The following is a 21,452-nucleotide window of genomic DNA, read 5'->3' on the forward strand; positions in this document are numbered from 1 at the left end:
GGGTCAAGAGTGGAACATCCTCCTTGGCCCGGGCCGGTGCGGGAGGGATGTGTGATGGCCTCGGAGCGCCCGGAGCCGGAGGTGAGGGGCGGGCGGGCGCAGTCTGGAGCCCCGAGACTTGAGGGGGAGGGTCCAAAGAGCAGATTTGGCTTCGCCCTCCTCCTGCGCAGTCTTGGCCGAGCCGGGTCAGCTCTGAAACCAACTCTCCGTGGTCCACAATTTCCTTGGGCGACTAGAGAATTTTTTTGCTTTGTTTTGTTTCCTGAAATTTCGTTTGCGTCGGTGACCCTTTGACCTAGTGATAGTGGTATTATCAAACTTGTTTTGATTATTTGTTGCAATTTAGTGGGCAACACGACAGTAGACTGCCTTTGTCGGCTTCTGCATTTCTTAAAACGTTGAAATGCAATAAACAGCGTGCGTTAATTTAGTTCTAGGGCTTATGCTTTTGGAAAAAGCAGCTTTGGTTTCATGAAAGAAACATTTGACTAGGGGTAAGACCTTATTCCAGTGTTTATTCTGCTATTTAGCTATTTCTGCAACCTCGGGCAATTCTGGGATGTGTATAATGATACAAATAGTCGTCGTGACTTGCTGGATACTTAACTATTTGCCAGGCACCTTTCTAAAATCAGTTTTCTCAATCCTATGAAGTAATCACCATTATCATCCCTGATGTTTCAGTTGAAGAAATTGAAGCACAGAGCTGTTAATAGTAATAAAGTTAACAGAGCTAGTAAGTTTTTTGGCTAGAACAACAAAACTGGCCCCATACTTCCTGTGTTTTGTTTTGTTGCAGTACTGGGGATTGAACCAGGGGCACTCTATCTCTGAGCTACATTCCCAGCCCTTTATATTTTATTTTATTTCATCTTATTTTTGATCCTGAGGATTGAAAGCACAGATGCTTACCACCAAGCTACATTCCCAGCCCTTTTTATTTTTTATTTTTTGAAAGAGGGATTCACTAAGTGGCCAAGGGTCTAAGATGCTAAGACTGACCTCAAACTTGTGATCCTCCTTCCTCAGTATCCCAAATTGCTGGGATTACAGACATGCTCCAACCTGCCCAGCTCCCAGCCCTTATGGTTTTTTATTTTGAGACAGGATCTTACTAATTTTCCGAGGCTGGTTTTGAACTTGTGATCCTTCTGCCCCAGCCTCCCAAGTAACTTGGATAACAGGCATGTTCTACTGTGCCCAATCAGACCTTCTGTTCTTAACCATAATGTTGACAGCATAGATAACAGAGTAGCCACAGGATGGCAAATCTCTACTTCATTGGAATTTGTTGCGATGACACCCAACATTGAAAATGATTGGTTGTAGGAAACTATGCCCTACTAAAAAGAATCGGACATGTTCACAAGGATAATAGAGTAGCCCATGCATCAAAAATATCAATATTGAGAAAAACTATGAAAAGTTGGAATATGTTTCCATATAGGTAAAAATGAGAGGACATTAAGGGGTTTTGTCTTTTTTTTTTTAATATTTTAGTTGTAGGTGGACACAATATCTTCATTTTATTTATTTATTTATTTTATGTGGTGCTGAGGATCGAACCCAGTGCCTCACACATGCGAGGCAAGTACTCAACCACTGAGCCACAACCCCAGCCCTGTTGTGTCTTTGTTTTTGAATCATGGGAAAATACAACATACCTTTTAGGCAGAGAGTTAAAATAATCATGTCCCATAAAAATCTAATGTGAGTCACATATGTAATCTTAATTTTTTAAATAGCCACTTAAGGAAGTGAAAAAAGATAGTTAATAGCCAAAAGTTAAGTATTTGTTAATTCCCCCCCCCCCCTTTAGTGCTAGGATCAAACCTAGAGTCTCCCATATGCTAGTAAAGCACTAAACCATTGAACTACATTTGCAGCCTGTGTTTGTTAAATTCTTGATTTGCTTTCTGAAAATTTCATTTCAGAAGATAAAGTGAGCAAAGAGTTCTGCCTCTGAGCATAAAAAAAGACTTGCTTTTAGAGGATACTAGTATCCCAGTAGAATAAACGTGCCTAGTCAGACTTAGGAAATCATTCATTCATCATATTCTATGGGTATTGCTGTGGACTCAGAATTTTATTAATTATCAGGTGGATACAGAGCACTGTAAGACAGATGTGCTCCCTGTGTTTTCCCCCCATATTTTATCAGTACATTATAATTACACATAATAATGAGATTCCTTGTTATGTACATGTATACAATATAATAATATAATTTGGTCAATATCATTCCCAAATATTTCCCTTTTCCCTCCCCTTTTTCTTCCCTGGGTCCCTTTCCTCTACTGGTCTCCCTTCAATTTTCATGAGATTCTCACCACCATCTTTCTTTTCCTTTTTCCTCTCTGTCTTTTCCATGTGAGAGAAAAAGAAACTGCTCTTGATTTTCGAATTTGGCTTATTTTACTTGACATAATTCTCTCAAGTTCCATTCATATTCCTGTAAGTGACATAGTTTCATTCTTCTTTATAGCTGAATAAAGCTCCATTGGGTGTATATACCACATTTTTCTTATTCATTGACAGACACCTAGTCTAACCATTTGGCTATTGTGAATTGTGCTGTTATAAACATAGGTATGCATGTATCAATATAGTATGATGACTTTAATTCTTTAGTATAAGTACTAAGGAGTTGTGTAACTGGTGGAACCACTCATATGGTGGTTCCATTCCTAGTCTTTTTAAAAAATTTATTTTTAGATGTTGGTGGACCTTTATTTATTCATTTATTGATTATGCAGTGATAAGAATAAAACCCAGTGCCTCACACATGCTAGGCAAGTGCTCTACCACTGAGCCACAACTTCAGCTCCCCATTCCTAGTCTTTTGAGGAACCTCCATGCTCATTTCCATAGTGATTGTATTGATTAACAATCCCATCAACAGGGTAAAAGTGTTCCTTTTTTCTTCACATACTCTCCAGCATCTATTTTTGTTTGTATTATTGATGGCTGCCATTCTAACTGGAGTGAAATGAAATCTCAATGTAGTTTTGATTTGTATTTCCCTAATTGCTAACAATGTTGAACATTTTTTCCATTTAGTTGTTGGCTATTTATATTTCTTTTTTTTTTTTTTTTTCTTTTTGGTACTGGGGATTGAACCCAGGAATGCTAAACAACTGAGCCACAGCCCTTTTTTTTTTTTTTAAAGAGAGAGAGAGAGAGAGAGAATTTTAATATTTATATTCTAGTCTTCAGTGGACACAACATCTTTGTTTGTATGTGGTGCTGAGGATCGAACCCCGGGCCGCACGCATGCCAGGAGAGCGCGCTACCGCTTGAGCCACATCCCTAGCCCTAACCACAGCCCTTTTTATTGTTTATTTTGAGACAGGGTCTCTCTACATTGCTGAGGCTGGCCTCAAACTGGCAATCCTCTTGCCTCAGCTTCCTGAGTCACTGGGATTACAGTATGTGCCACCATGCCTGGGTTGTATTTCTTCTTTTGAGAGGTGTGTGTTAATAAATGGGAAAATAATAATAAAAGGTGTTAATAAATGGGAAAACAATTTTTCCCATTCATTAATTTTTTTTGGCATAAGTTTTTTGAGATTTTTATGTATTCTGTATATCAAGTCTCTGTCAAGAATAGCTAGCAAAGTAGAGCTGGGCGTGGTGGTGTATGCCTGTGATCCAAGCGACTCGGAAGGCTGACACAGGAAGATCGCAAGTTCAAAGCCAGCCTCAGCAAAAGTGAGGCACTAAGCAACTCAGTGAGACCCTGTCTCTAAAGAAAATACAAAATAGAGCTGGAGATGTGGCTCAGTGGTCAAGTGCCCCTGAGCCTGAGCTCAATCCTCATTACCAAAAAAAAAAAAAAAAAGCAAAGATTTTTAATTTGATGCCACTTTATTTATTAATTCTTTTTTTTTAGCTGTCAGTAGACCTTTATTTTATTTATTTGTGGTGCTGAGAATCAAACCCAGTGCCTCACAAATGCTAGACAAGCAGTCTACCACTGAGCTACATCCCTAATCCATCATTTATTAATTCTTGGTGGTATTTCTGAACTTTAAGAGTCCTACTGAGGAAGTTGTTGCTCCTCTTACATGTTGAAGTGTTGACCGTACATTTTCTTCCACGTGTTGCCTAGTTTCTGGTCTATTTCCTAGTTCTTTTATCCATTTTTGAGTTGACTTTTGTGCAGGGTGCAAGCTCCCTATCTTTCTGGGGTAAGCAAACATTGAATTAGGATAATAAGTGCTGCAGTGGAATGAATGACGATGCTTGACCAGGATATTTAACCTATTTCATTGGATCTCAAAGCCTGGAAGAATGACATTTAAGTTTACTAAGTATCTAATACTCCCCCTCAAAAAGTATCTAATTCTCCTAAAATAGGCACTATTATATATTAACAGATGAAGAGAATGAAGCACACAGAGTTTAAGTCCCTGTGCCAAAGCCATATAGCTAATATGCAGTAGAACCAGCATTTAATCCGAGGTTCTCTGAAACTAGATGCATACTCTTATCTGAGCAGTGTGGAGAACTGACAAGAGATAAGGCTGGAGAAGATTCAGTGTGATTCCATGCTAGAGGTTTAGTATAGTGCTGAGGAGGCTTCAGACAGTTCAGGGCTGGGAGTATCTACATTATTTTGTGGAATCTGTGAACAGAAGACAGCACATGGGTTAGAAAAGACTCAAAAAATATTTAGACCTTAACCTCAAAGGCACAGATGCAAGAACCTGGAAACAGCAGTTTAATGAACGGAACCATGTTTCATTCATCCTTGTATACGTGGTATGTAGCACAGTGCCTAGTAGTGTTTTATTCATCTTGGTATAAATGGTATGTAGACTATAAATATAAATATTCCAGAGAATGTTAGCCTTCCTCTGGCTCTCCTGCTTAATTGCAATCACATCCCCATGAATATATTCTTATTCACATGTTATCAATGAAGAAATTGAGACCTGGAAAAAAATTAATTAACCTGTCCAGGATCACCTAGATGGCAAATAATAGAATCAGATTTGAAATCACTGACTACAAAAGCCTGCTTTGTCATCTTTGCCAGATTATTTAAAGAGAAGTGCACTTCAGACTTAAGGGAGTTTAATATTGGGGGCATGAAGCTCCATTTGAATGTGGATGCTTTGAAAACACAACTAACTCAAGGATTCTCTACAATAATATGGAAGGATCCCTTGGGGATCTTGTTAAAATTCAGGTTTCTGAGCTCTGTCAACTCTTAATTTGGTTGGTCTATGGTGGTGCCCAGGAATTGAAGATGCATTTTAATAAAAACACCTTAAGCAATTCTGATGCAATTGGGTTCTTGGATCTCACTCTGAAAAACATTCTGCCTTCTTAAATTAAATCTTCTGGTTCTGATAAAGTACATCTTGAATGTGAAGAGAACTTGGGAGATTTGGGGCCTGGAGCTGACTTTGAAGGATCACATATTAAGGGGGAATATTGTAAGAAAATGAGGAAGATGTTCCTAGTTTCAAGAAGATGGATTCTGTAAGAACTGATTGATGAACTAGACTTCATTTTAGCCTTGGGCGTGTCACTCTGTCATTCAAAATAACCTTAAAGGCAAGGTGGAGAAATGGAAGCTGTACAGTAGTGAAATTTCAGCACCAACTAACCTGAAGAAAGCTTTCTAGTAGCATAGTGCTTGCCTCTGCCCTCTAACCGGGTTACCCTCATTTCCCCACTTAGTAAACACTGCTCAATCAATCTTCAGCATCCCTTTCTCCTAAGACCCCAAACTGGGTCAGGTTACTTTCTTACTTGCACATTTTTATCCTTTGAAGAACTTATTCAGATTCTAATATTACAATAAATAGAGTAGTTATTGATTCATGTTTTTGTCCTCCATTATAGGGTAAATTTGATAAGCAGGGAATTAATATTTTTGCTTTCCATTTTATTCTTATGACCTAGCTTCCTCTTGTCTGTCTTATCCTAGAGACCCTTTAAAATGCAAGTAAGCTCATTGTTTAATTCCACTGATTCTTGTTTGTTTTCCTTTTCATAAGAAGATTTCTTCAAAGAAAGGCAGTGGTAACTTTGCATTCTACCATTACTTGTCTCTTGGGAACAGTTCACAGAATGGCTACTTTGAGTAGCTCTAGTCTAGGTCACTACTGTCTTCCTTTGCTTTTAGGGAGTATTTGTGAATTACATGGTAGCCAGAGTGAATGCCAAAACCCTGTTGAGAGTTGACCTTACCCTGAGGATAAAATCTAAAATGCTAGCAAGAGCTGGGAGGGGGTGGCACAGGCCTGTAATCCCAGCAGCTCTGGAAGTTGAAGCCGGAGGATCATAAGTTTGAGGCCAGCCTTAGCAACTTAGCGAGGCCCTAAGTAACTTAGTGAGACCCTGCCTTAAAATAAATAAAATAAAGGAGCTAGGGATGTAGCTTAGTGGTAAAGCACCTCTGTGTTCACTCCCTATTACCAAAAAAATATATTTTTTAATAAAATAAAATGCTAGCAAAAGCCTACCTCAGCATAGTGTAGGGAAGCAGTGTAAAGTAGTATTTCTTAACGTGTGATTTCACAGACCTAACACAAAATAATACAGAGTCATTTCACATCAGTGTTTAAATTGTCTTTTTGTCTAATTTTGTCAAAGCATCCTTTCTATTTATTACCCCATCATGTTCTTTTTTTATCACTGCTTGAAATCTTTTCTGCTCTTTTTTTTAAATTTTAATATTTATTTATTTTTTTTAGTTTTTGGCGGACACAACATCTTTGTTTGTATGTGGTGCTGAGAATCGAACCCGGGCCGCACGCATGCCAGGCGAGCGCACTACCGCTTGAGCCACATCCCAGCCCTCTTTTCTGCTCTTAAGATAGAAATGGTTGAGCTGGGATTTTGGCTCAGTAGCAGAGTGCTTGCCTCGCACGCACGTGTGAAGCACTGGGTTCAATCCTCAGCACCACATTAAAATAAAGTTATTGTGTCCATCTATAGCTAAAAAAAAAAAAAGATGGTTAACCTCTGCCCCTTCCCCCACCCCGTGGTAATGGGGATTGAACCCAGGGGTGTTTTACCACTGAGATATGTGCCCGGCTCTTTTTTTAATTTCCTTCATTTTTTAATTTTGAAATAGGATTTCAGTAAGTTGCCTAGGTTGATCAAATATGTGATCCTCCTGCCGAAGCCTCCTGAGTGACTAGGGTTACAGGTGTGGGCTACTGGCCCATTATTAAAACATCCCATTTTATCCATTTGTCACTCAATAGAAGAGCTTTGCTCATCATTTAATGGATTTGTTGTGCATTGGTTAACTTCTGACCCCGATGCCTACTACTTAGTAAATCACTTAACTCTTTAGAACTTTGGTTTTCTCCTACTAAATATTTTGCTGTGAAGACTGAAGAATCTTACTTAGGTTTAAAAAAAAAAAAAAAAAACTTAGTACAGGGCCTGGTGATAATTTGTAATAATTAACTTTTATTATGTTCTTACTTAGTACCAGACACTGTACTGAGCACAACATATGTGTAATTTTCTTTGATCCACATAACAGCAGTTTAGATTGGTGTTAGGATTATTTCCATTTTTATTAATGAGGGCACTGAGGCTTAAAGAAATTAAATACCTTTTCTATAATCACAATAAGCTAATAAGTGGCTAACTTGGGATTCAAGCCTGAGCTATCCAAATCTCAAATTCTTGCAATTAGCATCTATAGAATGCTGTTGAAAACAATTTGTGTGTCCAGTAGATGTGAGTTCCTTCTTCCCTTCTGCTGTCATCTTTGTTTCCAGTATCTGCTTCTGTTTCTTTTTATCCTTGCCTTCTGTCTTAGAAAAGAAGACTTTTTACATCCTTAACTATTGCATCTCTGCTGTCCATGTCTCAATGTCTTCTCTGACATTGGGCACCCTTTCTTACTGCATTTCCAGGGCCTTTTCAGTCTCCTGTGTGCATATTTCCCCATTATGGGGAGAATAAATTTTTGCTTCCTTTTGCTATCATATTTCTCAACAGGTAGTTATTGGCTGCTGTTCATTTCTCCTCCATCACCCTCTCTTCAGTCCTTGTAACTAGTATCTGTCCCCTCACTAGGCAGAACACAAGAAGAAAAATGTGTGATTTGTCTAGGACAAGCAAAAGTAAAGGAGTGAGAAAGTAGGAAAGCTCCTGCCATTTGGTCCTTATCTCCTCTATGAACAGATAGGCAAATTATCTGCTGGAAGTGCAGGAGTTACAAGATTGGAAACCCGTCTATAGGGAATTGGGAAGGTTGTTGATCAGGGAGAGGTTAAGGGACTGGTGAAGATCTGCTAGAGTTGGCACTGCTGACAAAGTGACAGTTTCTTCCTGTCATAGTACAGCTGCCATGATATACATGTGAACAGAAGAGAATGTCACATTCATCTTGACTCAAGCCTTTGGCAGGGCTTGTGTAGTAGAAGGGCTTGGGCAGAGGAACTGATGCTTGTTAGAACATTGTGGAGGTGACCACATCTGAAGCCACAAAGGAAAGAAACTAGAGTGTTGGCAATCAAGAGGTATGTGAATGGAGATGGTGACCTGCAGAGGTGTGGTTTCAAGATATTCACTTGGGATGCTGGCCATTTACTTACTGATTATTTCTTTAGGGCCTGCTGTTGTTAAGACTTAGGAGAAACTGTCTGACGTTCATGTAATATATCAGGGACCTACTGAGTATTGAGTTTGAATCAATTTGCTAAGTACAAAGGCACAAAAAATAGAACAAGACCCAATCCCTTCCCTGAAGAGCTAATAGGTATAGGAGAAACCCTCATTAAACATTTGTGGAAACATAATGTGGGAAGGTCACTTCATCTTTGTGGAGGTCTGTGCAGAGTGAATGGGAACAGAGGGTTGAGAATAGACTTGCTGGTAACACCTTGCATAGTGGCGGGGGTGAACTTGCTGTCTTGGCTCTCACAAAGTGTCAGTTCCTTGGACACATTACTTATACAGGATCCATATATATACTGAAACTCAGTGCCTTTTCTTTTAGATTTATTAATGTCTCTGTCCCTAGGTGGAAGAAGCTGGGCAGGTGTTCCTGTTAATGAAAAAGGATTATCGAATCTCCAGAAATGTTCGCCTGGCTTGGTTCCTCAGTCATCTGCATCAAACTGTGCAGGCCACACCCCAGGAGTTGCTGGTGAGGTCTAGAGATAGGCATGAGGGAATGACCCAGAAGGATCTGCTTTGTTGGAGTGTGTTAGAAACAGACAGGAGGGGAGACTAATTCTGAAAGCTCTAAGTTGGGGGTCGAGGGGAGGGGGGGTCAAGTGACTGCCCACAAGATGATTCCCCAAGGGAAATCTGAATAATTTTTCCAGATAATTGGGGGAAAGAGTAGGTGATTATTTATGGGAAGCAGAATCAGTATTAAAGGCAGGTCTAGGGAGCACTTTATAACATTTGATTCACTACCACACTTTAGATTAAAATTAGGATTATTTCTATTTTATAAATGAGGACACCAAGACTTAAAGAGATGAGGTGCCTTTTGTACAGTCTCACAGCTAATAAGTGGCCAAATTGGGATTCTGGGAAGAAAGCAGTGACTCTTTCCTGGTCCTTTTCTTCTTATATCCATCTTAATTACCAGCTTCAGTCTGAGCAGGAGTTAGAAGTCCTCAGTATCCTGCCTCCTGGGTGGCAGCCAGATGAACCAGTGATCCCAAGACCATTCCTCCTCGTACCTTCTACTCGGGTTACCTTCCTGGCTTGGCAGTATCGATTTGTCATTGAGCTGGACCTTAGCCCATCCACTGGCATTGTGGTAAGTAGTTGGAGGGAGACTCTGGGAAGCAGGGATGGAGTGAAGGGTGAGGAAGAGAGAAAGGCCTATGGGGGAGGTAAAAAAGGATCCCAATCTACCATTGTGGGAAGAAGATGAACTTATAAAGGAATTAGGACTGTTAAAAGATAGTCCCATTCCATCTGTGGCACTATATTTAGGGATGTGAATAGTCATAAGATGAGAGTCCTACTGACTTGTGGAAGCTGCTTGTTTCTGCCCTCTGCTTAGGGTTGCTTTTGGGCACCCTGAGAGAGCTTTCTTTGCATTGCCCTCAGGATGATTCCACAGGGGAGATCTTATTTGATGAAGTTTTCCATGCCCTGTCCCGCTGCCTGGGTGGGCTGCTTCGGCCCTTCCGAGTGCCTGGATCTTGCATCGACTTCCAGCCTGAGATCTACGTAACTATCCAGGCCTACTCCTCGATCATTGGCCTACAGTCCCACCAGGTAGTTCATCCCCCTCCAACTTTCTACCCACAGACCAAATTTCCAGTAATCTGCTAAGTACTCACCCTGTCTCTACTATTTCTACCCAAGTCCCCAGCTCTGCTGGTTTCTTTAGCCTGTTCTAAGTTATTCCCATGAGTCTCTGTTTCCTTGAAAACAACCAGTTCCTCTTGCCTTAAAGATGCTTTCTAAGGATGGGTCAGTTGACATTGATTAGACAATTGCCTATCTCACTCACCTCTTGAGTTTTGTCAGATGGTTTCTCTTGCACGAACTCCTGGGACTACCCCCCAGGAGATGATTTTTTTTGAATATTTTGTGATTTTGAACTTCTACAAATATTCAGAAATGTAATTTATTTTAGGGACAGAGAAGGGTCATATTTTCCCAGAGCCTGTGAACTGTCAGATATAATGCTGACCACACTGATAATTACAGGGCTCATCTGCCACCCAAGCAGGCTATCATAAGACACTCCTTTTGGAGAATGGCCAACTCTGTTACAGAAATATCTGTTTGGGGCTTAGATAAGCATTGGCCTATTTCTCCTCATCTGCTTTTAACCTCAACTCATTGGTAGGGGCTTTTCCTGAAACTGTCCCTGCTGGCTATATTGTCACCTTAGCCATCAAACTTTTTGTGGGAGACAGACAGAAGCCAGGAACAGGCTCTGAAGGTCTGAAGTATACACCAACATACCTGGTGCATGCCAGATCCCAGGGCAGGGACTGTCAGCCCTTTGTCCCAGTTTAAAGTGCTCTTCTGGGACAACTTTTAGCCTGGTGGTTACAGGCCACATCCCCAGACAGAGGCCAGGCTTTGCAGGTGCTGATAGCCAAAGCAGAGAGAGTATGGGTGTTAGGTAATCACTTAAAACTTTGTTCTGCTTGGCAAACACTGAAGCCTGACCTATGCCAGGCCCAGTCTATGTTCTGAAGACCCAGATGAATCAGGTACTGTCTTTGTCCTGTTGGAAGGAGTTTAGCATTCAGCGGGGGAAATAGATATTGCAGGTGGTAATTTCAGTTGAACATGATAAGGGCACTGATAAGTTATGGCTGGGGTGCTGCAGGAACACCAAGAGGGAGCATCCAATCAAGCCTGGAACAGTGACAGGGAAGTCTTTTAGACAAAGCAGCATTTGAACTGAGTCTTGAAGAAAGAACTTGGGTTAACTGTTCAAAAAAGGGAAGACCAGCAAAAGCAAAGGCACAGAGCTATAAAACTGCACTCTCAATCACAGGTTTTTGAAGGAGCTACATATTATTCAGTTTTGATAGGGTAAAGTTTGAATATAGGAAAGTGGTGGTACAGAGAAGACCAGAGACAGAGGGGGGATCAATTAGGAAAGGCTTAGAATATCAATCTAAGGACTCTGTCCTTTATTCTATAGGGGAGTTAAGAGCACTGGATCATTGCCTGTGTTTGCCTGACCATCCCCATCCCTATTTTGTATTTTATTTAGAGACAGGGTCTCACTGAATTGCGTAGCACCTCGCTTTTGCTGAGGCTGGCTTTGAACTCTAGATCCTCCTGTCTCAGCCTCCCAAACTGCTGGGATTACAGGCGTGAGTCACCAGACCCAGCCAAAATGGGGATATCAATAGCACCAATATACGGTGATTGGATTAATACATGTCAAGTAGTTGAACAGAACTTGCCCCAGAGAAAACATGCAAATGTTAGCTTTTCAAATAATTAGCCATAGGTATGAGGGGAACCTCTGAAAGTTTTGAATGGACAGCAACAGAATCAGATTTGTACACAGGTAAGATCATACTTATTTGTGGGAAGTATGGAGGATGGATTGGAGACAAAGTCTGGATGTAAGGAGAACAGGCAGAAAATGATTGCCATTTGGGAGAGAGGGTTTTACCTGAACAAGGACAGCAGCTAAGGGGAAAGAGAGAATTTTCTTAGGTAAGCTCCCAGGGCCACTAATCACCCCCAAGCCAGCCTCCACATCTTCTCTGTAGTTCCTCAAGGTATATCATGCAACTCTAAAAGAAAAGTTAGTGGGTGTGATGACACAAGCCTATAATTTCAGCTACTTGGGAGGCTGAAGCAGGAGGATCATAAGTTTGAGGCCAGCTTGGGCAATTTAACATGATACCTGTCTCAAAATAAAAATGGCTCGTAAGGCTTGTGATTATTATAGCTCAATGATAAAGTATCCATGGGCTCAATCCCCAGTACCTCAAAAAAAAAAAAAGAAAAGAAAAACAAAGTTAAATTGCATTTATTTATAATACATGTCCTTTGAATATTTGAAAGCCACATTAAAATATAAAGAGCTGGACATGGTGGTACACATCTCCCATCTACTTCAGAGGCTGAGGCAGGAGGATGGCAAGTTTGAAGCCAACCTGGGCAACTTAGTGAGACCCTGTCTCAAAAAATAAAAAGAGCTGGGGGTGTAGTTCATTGCTAGAACACTTGCCTAACATATGCAAGGCCCTGGATTCAATCCCAATGCCAATAAAAAATAAAAAGGAAAAAAACAAAACTCACCTATAATATAATACTCAGAAATAATAAATATTGTTAACATTTTATGAAATTGCCTTCTAGTCTAGTGAGTATATATTGATTCTCCCCCACCACCATCCCTTTATTCAAAGACAGAAAGAGAACTATCAGGTGCATTCAGGACATATGACTTCTGTGTCCTACTCTCTTTAATACAGGTATTATCCCATATCATGAAAATTTTCTTTGAGAGCTTGTTTGGAAATACTGAAAGGGAAGTGCACCTACTTGTATACTCTTTTTTTATTTTTATTTTTATTTTTTTAGTTGTCAATGTACCTTTATTTTTTATTTATATGTGGTGCTAAGAATTGAACCCAGTGTCTCACACATACTAGGCAAGTGCTCTACCACTGAGCTACAACCCCAGCCCTACTTGTATACTCTTGACTAAAGAATGATCCTCCTCTATCAGAGAAGGTCATCTTCTTAAACTAAGCTCACAGCTTTGGGAGGGATTCCCATGGAGCAGTGAGGGAGGATGGGGACACCTGCCTAGCCAGCCAGATCAGTTGAATCAACCCTGCCAATCAATGGGGTGACTGATGTCATAGCCAGATCACCCTCACATCCATGAAATATTCTTTGAAAATGATTTTAATTACTCCTTAACTTACTATTTTATCCTGAAATATTTAGCCAGCCCCTTATTGTTGGCCAGTTGTGTTGTCCCAGTTTTACCACTTCTAAACAATATAGATAGGAACATCTATATTGTGATTATTTTATCTCATCTTTCTGTTGCTCCAGTTCCTGCTACTTCTCTGTTTTCCTTCTCACAGGCCTATAGAATGGGACAGTGTTCCACTTTCCCTCTCCGGCTGTCCCTATCCCCTTACAAAGTATGGAATAGAGAGTGAAGAAGTAGAAGAAGTTGTTCCACAGGAGGGTAGGAGTCAGGGAGAAGAAGTGGGCATGAAGGACAGGTTATAGGAGTGTGATGAGGAAAGAGGGGTGAGATCCTGGGGTCCACCATAAGGTCTTACAGATTTGTATATAGGGGGCACTTATTTATATTTGAAGTAGAAGGAAACGAATCCATGGAGAAAGAGTGAAGATCCTAGAGAGACAAGAAGTTTCTGAAGAGATGGAGAGAGATTAGCTCTAGGGGGAAAGAGTAGGATAAAGAACCCTTTCTTGAGAGTCTCAAAGAGAGAACAAGAACATGGATAAATGTAAACATGTCATAGACTTTGAGGGGAATTTCCAGAGGGGTGGATTTCCAGGTTAGGGCCAGTTCTTATTAGCTGACCTCCTTTATAAAGAGTGGTAATAGTTATCTGCTGAGAGTAAAGGAAAGGAAGGAACATTTATGGGGGGAATAAGAAGAACATTTTGAGTTCAAAAGAAGCAATAACCTCCAGGATACCTGTGTGTATCTTAAGAAATGAGTAAAAGGAGTTTGCTGGGCTGAGGTGGGCAGTTTACAGACAACATACCAAAGCCCATTATGGAAGGAGCTGGGAGATCTTATGGTGCCCCCATGTGGGAGACTTGGGAAGCCCAGGGTGGAGGGCCCTAAGCAGAGGTAAATATCGTGACCCCAGATTAAGGTGACGATGTCTTGAGGCTATGTGCAGGATTGCCGTGTACCTAGGCTAAGAATTGGTGAAGTAGATTTAAGAAGGAGGAACTGGCTGTGGAGTCATTTGATCCTGGTTGGGTGGGAAATTAGGATTGCCTAGAGGGAGCTATGAAGAATAAGCAGAGAGAGCAGAGATCTGTAGGGGCCAGTACCCCACTGTGGTCCTATCTCAGTCTTTCCCTTGTGCTTCTCAGGTGCTTGTACAAGGTTGCCTTTTGGACCCTTCTCAGCGGGAAGCATTCCTTCAGCAGGTGTATGATCAGCTCTGCCTCTTTGAGGATAAGGTGGCTGCCATGCTGCAGCAGCAGTATGATCCCCAGAGCCAGGTATGTGGGAGAGAAATGGGTAGAGACTATTTTGAAAGAGAGTACATAGGATGGAGGGCAGAGAGGAGGATTGTACCACCTAGAGAGGGTAAGGATGGCAGAAAAGGACTAATAGCCAGGGGCAGAGTGAGACAAGGACAGATGTGCTAGTGAATATTTAAAACTAGCTTTAGAGGACAGTGACTCAGATTCTTGGAGGGAGAAAAGGTGAAGGCCATTTGCTTGTGTTTTTTCAATCCCAGATCCTCGTCCTGTGAGGATCTGAGAAGCTGACCATAAGTGGCTTTGATTTCGAGTTAGTATTTTGTACAATCTTAGGCTTACTAGAATTGCTGCTTGGCTCACTAGAATTGCTTTGGATATCACAGAAGTTGCCAGGCAAGTAGCAGTTCTGTGTGCCTGATGACTGGTATGGAATTGGATTGTTTATAAAATATTTCATGATAGTGATGGGAGAATATGGAAAAAGGCCCTTCTTGGCAAAAGGTAGAGAAGCCCTGCCTCAGTACAGTCTGATGGTTCGTCTGGTGTTGACTCCCTTCCCATCTGAGGTTCAGCAGCTGAGCACATGTGTGGAAGGGAGAACAGTAGGACTCAGCAGCATCGTGGGGAGCTTGGGGTCTTCACATGATTAGGCCTGGGCAGTACAGGGCTACAAATTCTGGTTTGGGAGCTGGAAGCGTAGCTCAGTGGTAGAGCACATGCTTAGCTTGGATTCAATTCCCAGCACTACAAAGAAAAAAGAAAAAGAAGAAGCTAGATATGGTGGTATGTGCGTGTAATACCAGCTACTTGGGAGGCTAACGCCAGAGAATCATTAGTTTAAGGCCAGCCTCAGCAGGTTTTAGTGAAACCCTGTCTTAAAATAAAAAGTGAAAGGACTGAAACATAGCTCAGTGGTAGTGCACTCTGAGTTCAGTTCCCAGATAAATAAATATTAAATAAATAAAAATTGATTAAATTTAAAACAGAAGAAAAATTATAAATTCTGATTTTGCTGTGGATGAGGCAGCAATGCAATCTGTTGTAGTCTAACTTTTCTGTAACTTGGGGCCAGGCAGAAGACCAGTCCCCAGACTCAGGGGAGCCCTTGGGCCGGAAGGTGGGAGTTTCCATGGTGACAGCTGATCTTGGACTAGTCAGTATGATTCGTCAGGGCATCTTGGCACTGCAGTTACTGCCCTCAAACTCCAGTGCAGGTCAGTAAAAAGAATGTTGATGGGAATGGGGAAATGGGGATCCGCAAGGGTGGGGGGATATTGACAAAGATAGAGATTCCTGGGGATCAGTGGGTCTTAGGGAAGAGGACCTGTTTCATTGTTTGCAAAATATAAATCTGCACTAGTGTATATCTTGAGTATCCTCAGCTCTGGCAACCATCAGGGATCCTAGTGGAAAGGAGTAGAATTACAAGGACATCATGTAGGGGAGATTGTGATCTAGCATCACGAGAAAGAAGCAGGAGGGGAGGAGAGAAGGAAAGGTATTAGAGGTTTATAAAACATGTTGATGAGTGGACACTGAGGTCTTCAGAGCCCTGTCCATTGGGTGCCTCCTTGTTAGTTTGGTCTGGCCAGTGCTGCAGGTCTGAATCTTGTTTTCTGCCTCAGGTATCATTGTGATCACAGATGGGGTGACCAGTGTACCTGATGTTGCTGTCTGTGAGACACTACTGAACCAGCTTCGCAGTGGTACTGTGGCTTGTTCCTTTGTTCAGGTGAGCACTTTATAGGAAGGAGAAGGAGTTGGGTATCTCACAAAGTCAGATGTGGCTGGTTACTTTCTTACAGGTGAGATTTTTCAAATGAAGCTAATGACATAGTTGCCTTGGGGAGAACGTGTCATGTCTAGAGCAATAGAGGTAGCAATGGTGGAAGAGGATTCTCATTTTTGTCCCCTTTCTTTAGGATTTGGGAGATAGCATGTTAAATAAAAAGAATAGAAATTTCAAAATCTGAGTCAGTTTCAGCTCCACCTATCCCATTAGGTTAGTTATTATTATTTGGTTTCAAGCGTTAAAAAACCAGTTCAAACTAGCTTAAGCAAAGGGGAGGGAAGGCATATACAGGGAACTACAGCTTATGGTAGACTAGAGAGGTAGACATAGCCAAGCATGGAAAGCTGGTTTGGCCATATTAAGAAGTAAAATGCATGGTTCTATGGGTGATGCAGATATACAGCAGGAAAATCACTAGTTGATTTACATTTTATAAAGGCTATTCTTGCTGCTGAGTCAAAGGCAGGAGTGGAGACAGAGAGACAATTAATTGCAATGGTTAGTAAGAGGAGCAGGGCTTAAATTAGGGAATTTAGGGGCAAGCAGTTTGAGAAAATAAAGAGATAGAGTTAATATGACTTAGGATTAGCAAGATACTAAGGGACAGATGAGGGAGAAAGAGAAGTTAAGAGTGTCTCCAAGTATCTGACTGGGGAGCATGCAGAGCAAATGGAAAGAGAAGCAGTTGGGGTGGAGTGGGGACAAGATGATAAATTTTGTGTATACATATGTTTTGTTCAGGTTCATGTGTGTTGTGTTTGAGGTTCCTGTGATTGGTCACAATATAGTAGTTAAGAACATTGCCTTTGGAGTAAGGCATGCCAGTCTGAATTCTGGCTATATTTATTAGCTCTGGGACCTTGGACCCACCAGTTCACCTCTAGGTTGGATTCATTTATAAATGGAGATTATCAGAGTACCTACCTCCAATGGTGAGATCATACCTTTAAAGTATATATGAAATGGCTGCAATTCATAGCAGTTAACAGTTGGATATGCAGACCCTGATACTCAAGAGACAGGGTAGATTAGAGAAGTCAGAGGTTTTGGAAGAAATGAGTAGTTAACATTGCAAGATGCAGAGAAAGATTAAGAGGGATGAGGAATGAAAAGTACCCTTTGGATGTAATAATTAGGTCACTGGGATCCTTTTCAGAATCATTTTAGTAAAGAGGCTGTGAGGGAAATTTTTGCTGTGGATAGAAGAGAAGGAAGTAGAGATAAGTGTTGACACAAGAAATTTGGCTGTTCAGATCAAGTGGGGAACAAGAAAGAATGGTAGCCAGAGGAAAGCACAGGGAAGAAGGAGGGGTGTTTATTCTATTTTTTTTTTTTTTAAGTTAGAGACTTAGGCTTTGTTCTAAGGGGTCATAGTGAAGAAGAGTTTGAAAAAAGGGAAAGAAAGAAGAAGCTGATGGAGTCAAGTCCTGAATTGACAGGTGGACATTGTCTCTAGTAACAGATTGAGGAATTCTTTCAGAGCAGACAAGTGTTATTTCTTTCTTTGAGTTAGAAGATAGAAGTGAAGATGTAGATAAATTCTACCAAAGGCCCCATTTCTCTCTGAAGTAAAAGATAATGATGATCGGGGCTGGGGATGTGGCTCAAGTGGTAGCGCGCTTGCCTGGCGTGGTTGCGGCCCGGATTCGATCCTCGGCACCACATACAAACAAAGATGTTGTGTCTACGGAAAACTGAAATGTAAATAAAATATTAAAAAAAAAAAAAAAAGATAATGATGAATACCATAAGGAAGGGAGGCCAATGTTGAGAAGATGATACAGGCTTAAGGACAACCCTGAATAAGTAGTTGGGTGGGGTGTCATGATTTGACACAGGACCAGCCTACACACCGTGCGATTTTCTCCATTTGCGCACCATTGATTTGACTGAGTATAGAGGTTGTGATCCTAGTTGGGGTTTTGAGGTAGGAGCAGAAAACTGTGAAGAAGGTCAGGGATTTGAGAACAATGTTTATGAAATTGCTTGAATTAAGGATCCAAGTGGGGCAGGGGTTGCATAGGAGGGTCAGGATAATGCTATTAGACTTGGAGAGAGCACACTGAAGGCCTGGAAGACCCAGTGTGGTCAAAGAGCAGCAGGAAGAGGGCAGAAGGAAACTAAAGGGATAATCACGTGTCATGGATTATAGTGATTTAGAATTGCAAAGATGAATTGTTCCAAGTGAAGCCAAGCCCCAAGATATAGCCAATGTGCAATAAAATAGAGATAAGGGTTAAGGAACAAAGCAGCCAAGGAACTAGATGAATCATCTAGGCCAGATAGTGAATATTTAAGCCTAAAGGGGTTTGTCACAACTGTTGGGCTGTGCTGTGGTGGTGTGAAGGCTCTCGAATGGTAGTGTGAAAGCAACCAAAGACAATACAAAATGAATGGCATGGCTGAGTTCCAGTAAAACCTTATTGATAACAATAGGTGATGGGCTAGATCTGGCCTCAGTGTATATGAGTTTGCCAATTTCTGATCTGTAGCCTTTGCATTGGCCTCAGAAAGCTTATTTGCAATGCAGACCTCAGGCTATACCCCGACCTCCTGCATTTTAACAATATCTCTGGGGCAGGGATTGGTGGGGGTTCTATATGTTCTGAAGCTTGAGAAACACTTTATTAGAGATACACACTGAAGTCTTTCAGGATGGTGACAGGAAACCAATGAACCAGTTGCTAAAATCTTTAGTGAAGGAAGAAAAGAGTATTTGATGTTGAGGAAGAAGGACAGAAGATGATGTAACCAAATGGTATGGGCTTCAGACAGAAGGACTCAAGGAAGGGCAGGCACAGAGGGGAATGGTGGCTTGCTTCTCCCCTAGTCCCAGCTCCCTCTCTTGCTATTCATCATCTCCAGTTCCTCTGGTGGATCAGGGACTCTACTTGTTCACTTTCTCCAGGTGGGAGGCGTTTACTCTTATGACTGCAGTTTTGGACATGTGCCCAATGTGGAATTGATGAAGTTTATTGCAATGGCAACATTTGGTTCCTACCTGTCCACTTGTCCTGAACCTGAGCCAGGCAACCTGGGTCTGACTGTCTACCACCGGGCATTCTTGCTCTACTCCTTCCTACGCAGTGGTGAAGCACTGAACCCTGAATATTACTGCGGTAAGAGGCAGGCTGGGTGGGATGGAAGGGGGAATATAGAATGGGCCCAGAGATTATGCTGTCTAGGCTTTGGAAGAACTGGAAGTCTAACAGATCTGGAGCTGTTCCCACAGTGATTTCTCTTGCCCTTGTGTAACTGTCCACTAATAGATCACCATTTTCTCTTTCCCCATCTTCACTGGGCCCCCAGGTTCTCAGCACCGCCTATTTAATGAGCACCTAGTCTCTGCAAGCAGCAACCCTGCCCTGGCCTTGCGCCGGAAGAAGCATACTGAGAAGGAGGTGCCAGCTGACTTGGTCAGCACTGTGTCTGTACGGCTTCGAGAGGGCTACAGTGTCCGAGAGGTCACATTGGCCAAAGGTGAGGTCATTAGGTCCTACTATAATTTCACAGATCTTTGAGAACTTTTGTGCAGGTAGACCTGTTGAACAGAGTGGAAGACACCCATATAACACCCCTGAAAGAGCATCACTATGAGAGACTCTGCTTGTCATTTGAGAGTTGCCTTCAGGGTTCACTTCTCCCAGCAAGTAATTTCCCAACTCCATCTCCTTTTGCACAAGGTGAACCAGCTGAGACGAGTGTAGTGCCCTGAACTTGGTTTTATTTTCAAATTACTCCTGCAAACTTCTTTTTGAGTCAGTTGACAGACTCTGGGCCTGAAACCTATGGAACTGTGCTTGGAACCTTTGGCCAGGCTAGAGTTCCATGAGGTAGGTGAGGTTTCAGATAGGAATCTCTCTAGGCCTGGAGTCCTAAGCCTTCTTCACCTAACTGGCCCTTCTGCTCCCCTGAAGGAGGCTCCCAATTGGAAGTGAAGCTGGTGTTGCTTTGGAAACACAACATGCGCATTGAGTATGTGGCTATGGCACCCTGGCCCCTAGAGCCTGAGGGTCCTCGAGCAACACGGGTGGAGGTGACAATGGAAGGTGGCTATGACATTTTGCATGATGTGTCCTGTGCACTAAGGCAACCCATTCGTTCCTTATATCGTACCCATGTTATCCGCCGTTTCTGGAACACACTGCAGAGGTAAGCGAGGTCACCACTTGGTGAATAATGCCCTATTTGTTGTATGGAGGGATGGGTTTGTGAAACTGGGAGTGGGGGAGGGTCATCCTGAGCACCAGGCTGTGTCTTTGGTCCTGTCTCCTTGGGGTTCCCCTCAACTGCACCTAGCAGAGTCAGCTGTGGCTCAGGCTTGGCCCTTATTTGACAGCATTAACCAGACTGACCAGATGTTAGCCCATCTTCAGTCCTTTTCCTCAGTGCCAGAGCACTTCACACTTCCAGACAGCACCAAGAGTGGAGTGCCACTCTTCTACATCCCTCCAGGCTCCACCACCCCGGTGAGTAGCTCTGATGCTTGGTAGCCCCTTTTCTGTTCACCTGGGTAGGGATCAGCACAGTATCTGGATCCCAGACCAACTTCTGTTCCTTCTCTTTCAAGGAACAGAAACTAGAAGCTTCACCTTTGACCTTGAAAGCATCTCTTTTCCATCTTCTAAGGCCCTGGGGAAGGGGAGGAGAAGGATCCAAAAGGTCCTTAACAGATCATGGGTGTCTGACATCTTGCAGAATGTTCAGGTGGTGGTCCCTCAGCAGACTGTGCACTCCCTCACCCCAACCTCCCCAACCTGTTCCCAGCCATCACCAACCACTGTGAACTGTGTGCTTTCTGAATGCCACAGCTTCCTTTGTCCTGTGCTGTCTTCGCACTCGGTGAAGACATGGCTGGCAGCCTCACGCTGATGGGCACATGGCTTACATGGGTGTGCAGCAGCGTCATCACCAGGTGTTGTCATCACTCAGTTTTTCTTTGAAAGTCAGTGACATAAGCTGGGCAGGTTCCATCTTCCTGCTGAATTCATCTTTAAGGAAAGGCTACACA

At 42.2% G+C, this 21,452-nt stretch overlaps 1 protein-coding gene across 3 annotated transcripts in view; it reads left to right on the forward strand.

Moving 5' to 3' along the window:
• Positions 1-5: 5 nt before the first annotated feature.
• Szt2 (SZT2 subunit of KICSTOR complex) overlaps positions 6-21,452 on the forward strand; it is a 50,673-nt gene continuing 29,226 nt past the window's right edge. For all 3 annotated transcript variants that reach the window (XM_027937000.2, XM_071617762.1, XM_071617763.1), the window contains exons 1-11: positions 6-81; positions 9,005-9,130; positions 9,584-9,757; positions 10,054-10,224; positions 14,533-14,664; positions 15,722-15,863; positions 16,275-16,381; positions 19,350-19,560; positions 19,751-19,921; positions 20,359-20,593; positions 20,781-20,910. In XM_027937000.2, the coding sequence (XP_027792801.2) occupies positions 55-81; positions 9,005-9,130; positions 9,584-9,757; positions 10,054-10,224; positions 14,533-14,664; positions 15,722-15,863; positions 16,275-16,381; positions 19,350-19,560; positions 19,751-19,921; positions 20,359-20,593; positions 20,781-20,910 (1,626 nt within the window). In that variant the 5' untranslated portion in view covers positions 6-54. The remainder of the gene's footprint in view (positions 82-9,004; positions 9,131-9,583; positions 9,758-10,053; positions 10,225-14,532; positions 14,665-15,721; positions 15,864-16,274; positions 16,382-19,349; positions 19,561-19,750; positions 19,922-20,358; positions 20,594-20,780; positions 20,911-21,452) is intronic.

The sequence above is a fragment of the Marmota flaviventris genome, chromosome 10 (genome assembly GCF_047511675.1).
Source record: "Marmota flaviventris isolate mMarFla1 chromosome 10, mMarFla1.hap1, whole genome shotgun sequence".
Classification (NCBI taxonomy): Eukaryota; Metazoa; Chordata; class Mammalia; order Rodentia; family Sciuridae; genus Marmota; species Marmota flaviventris.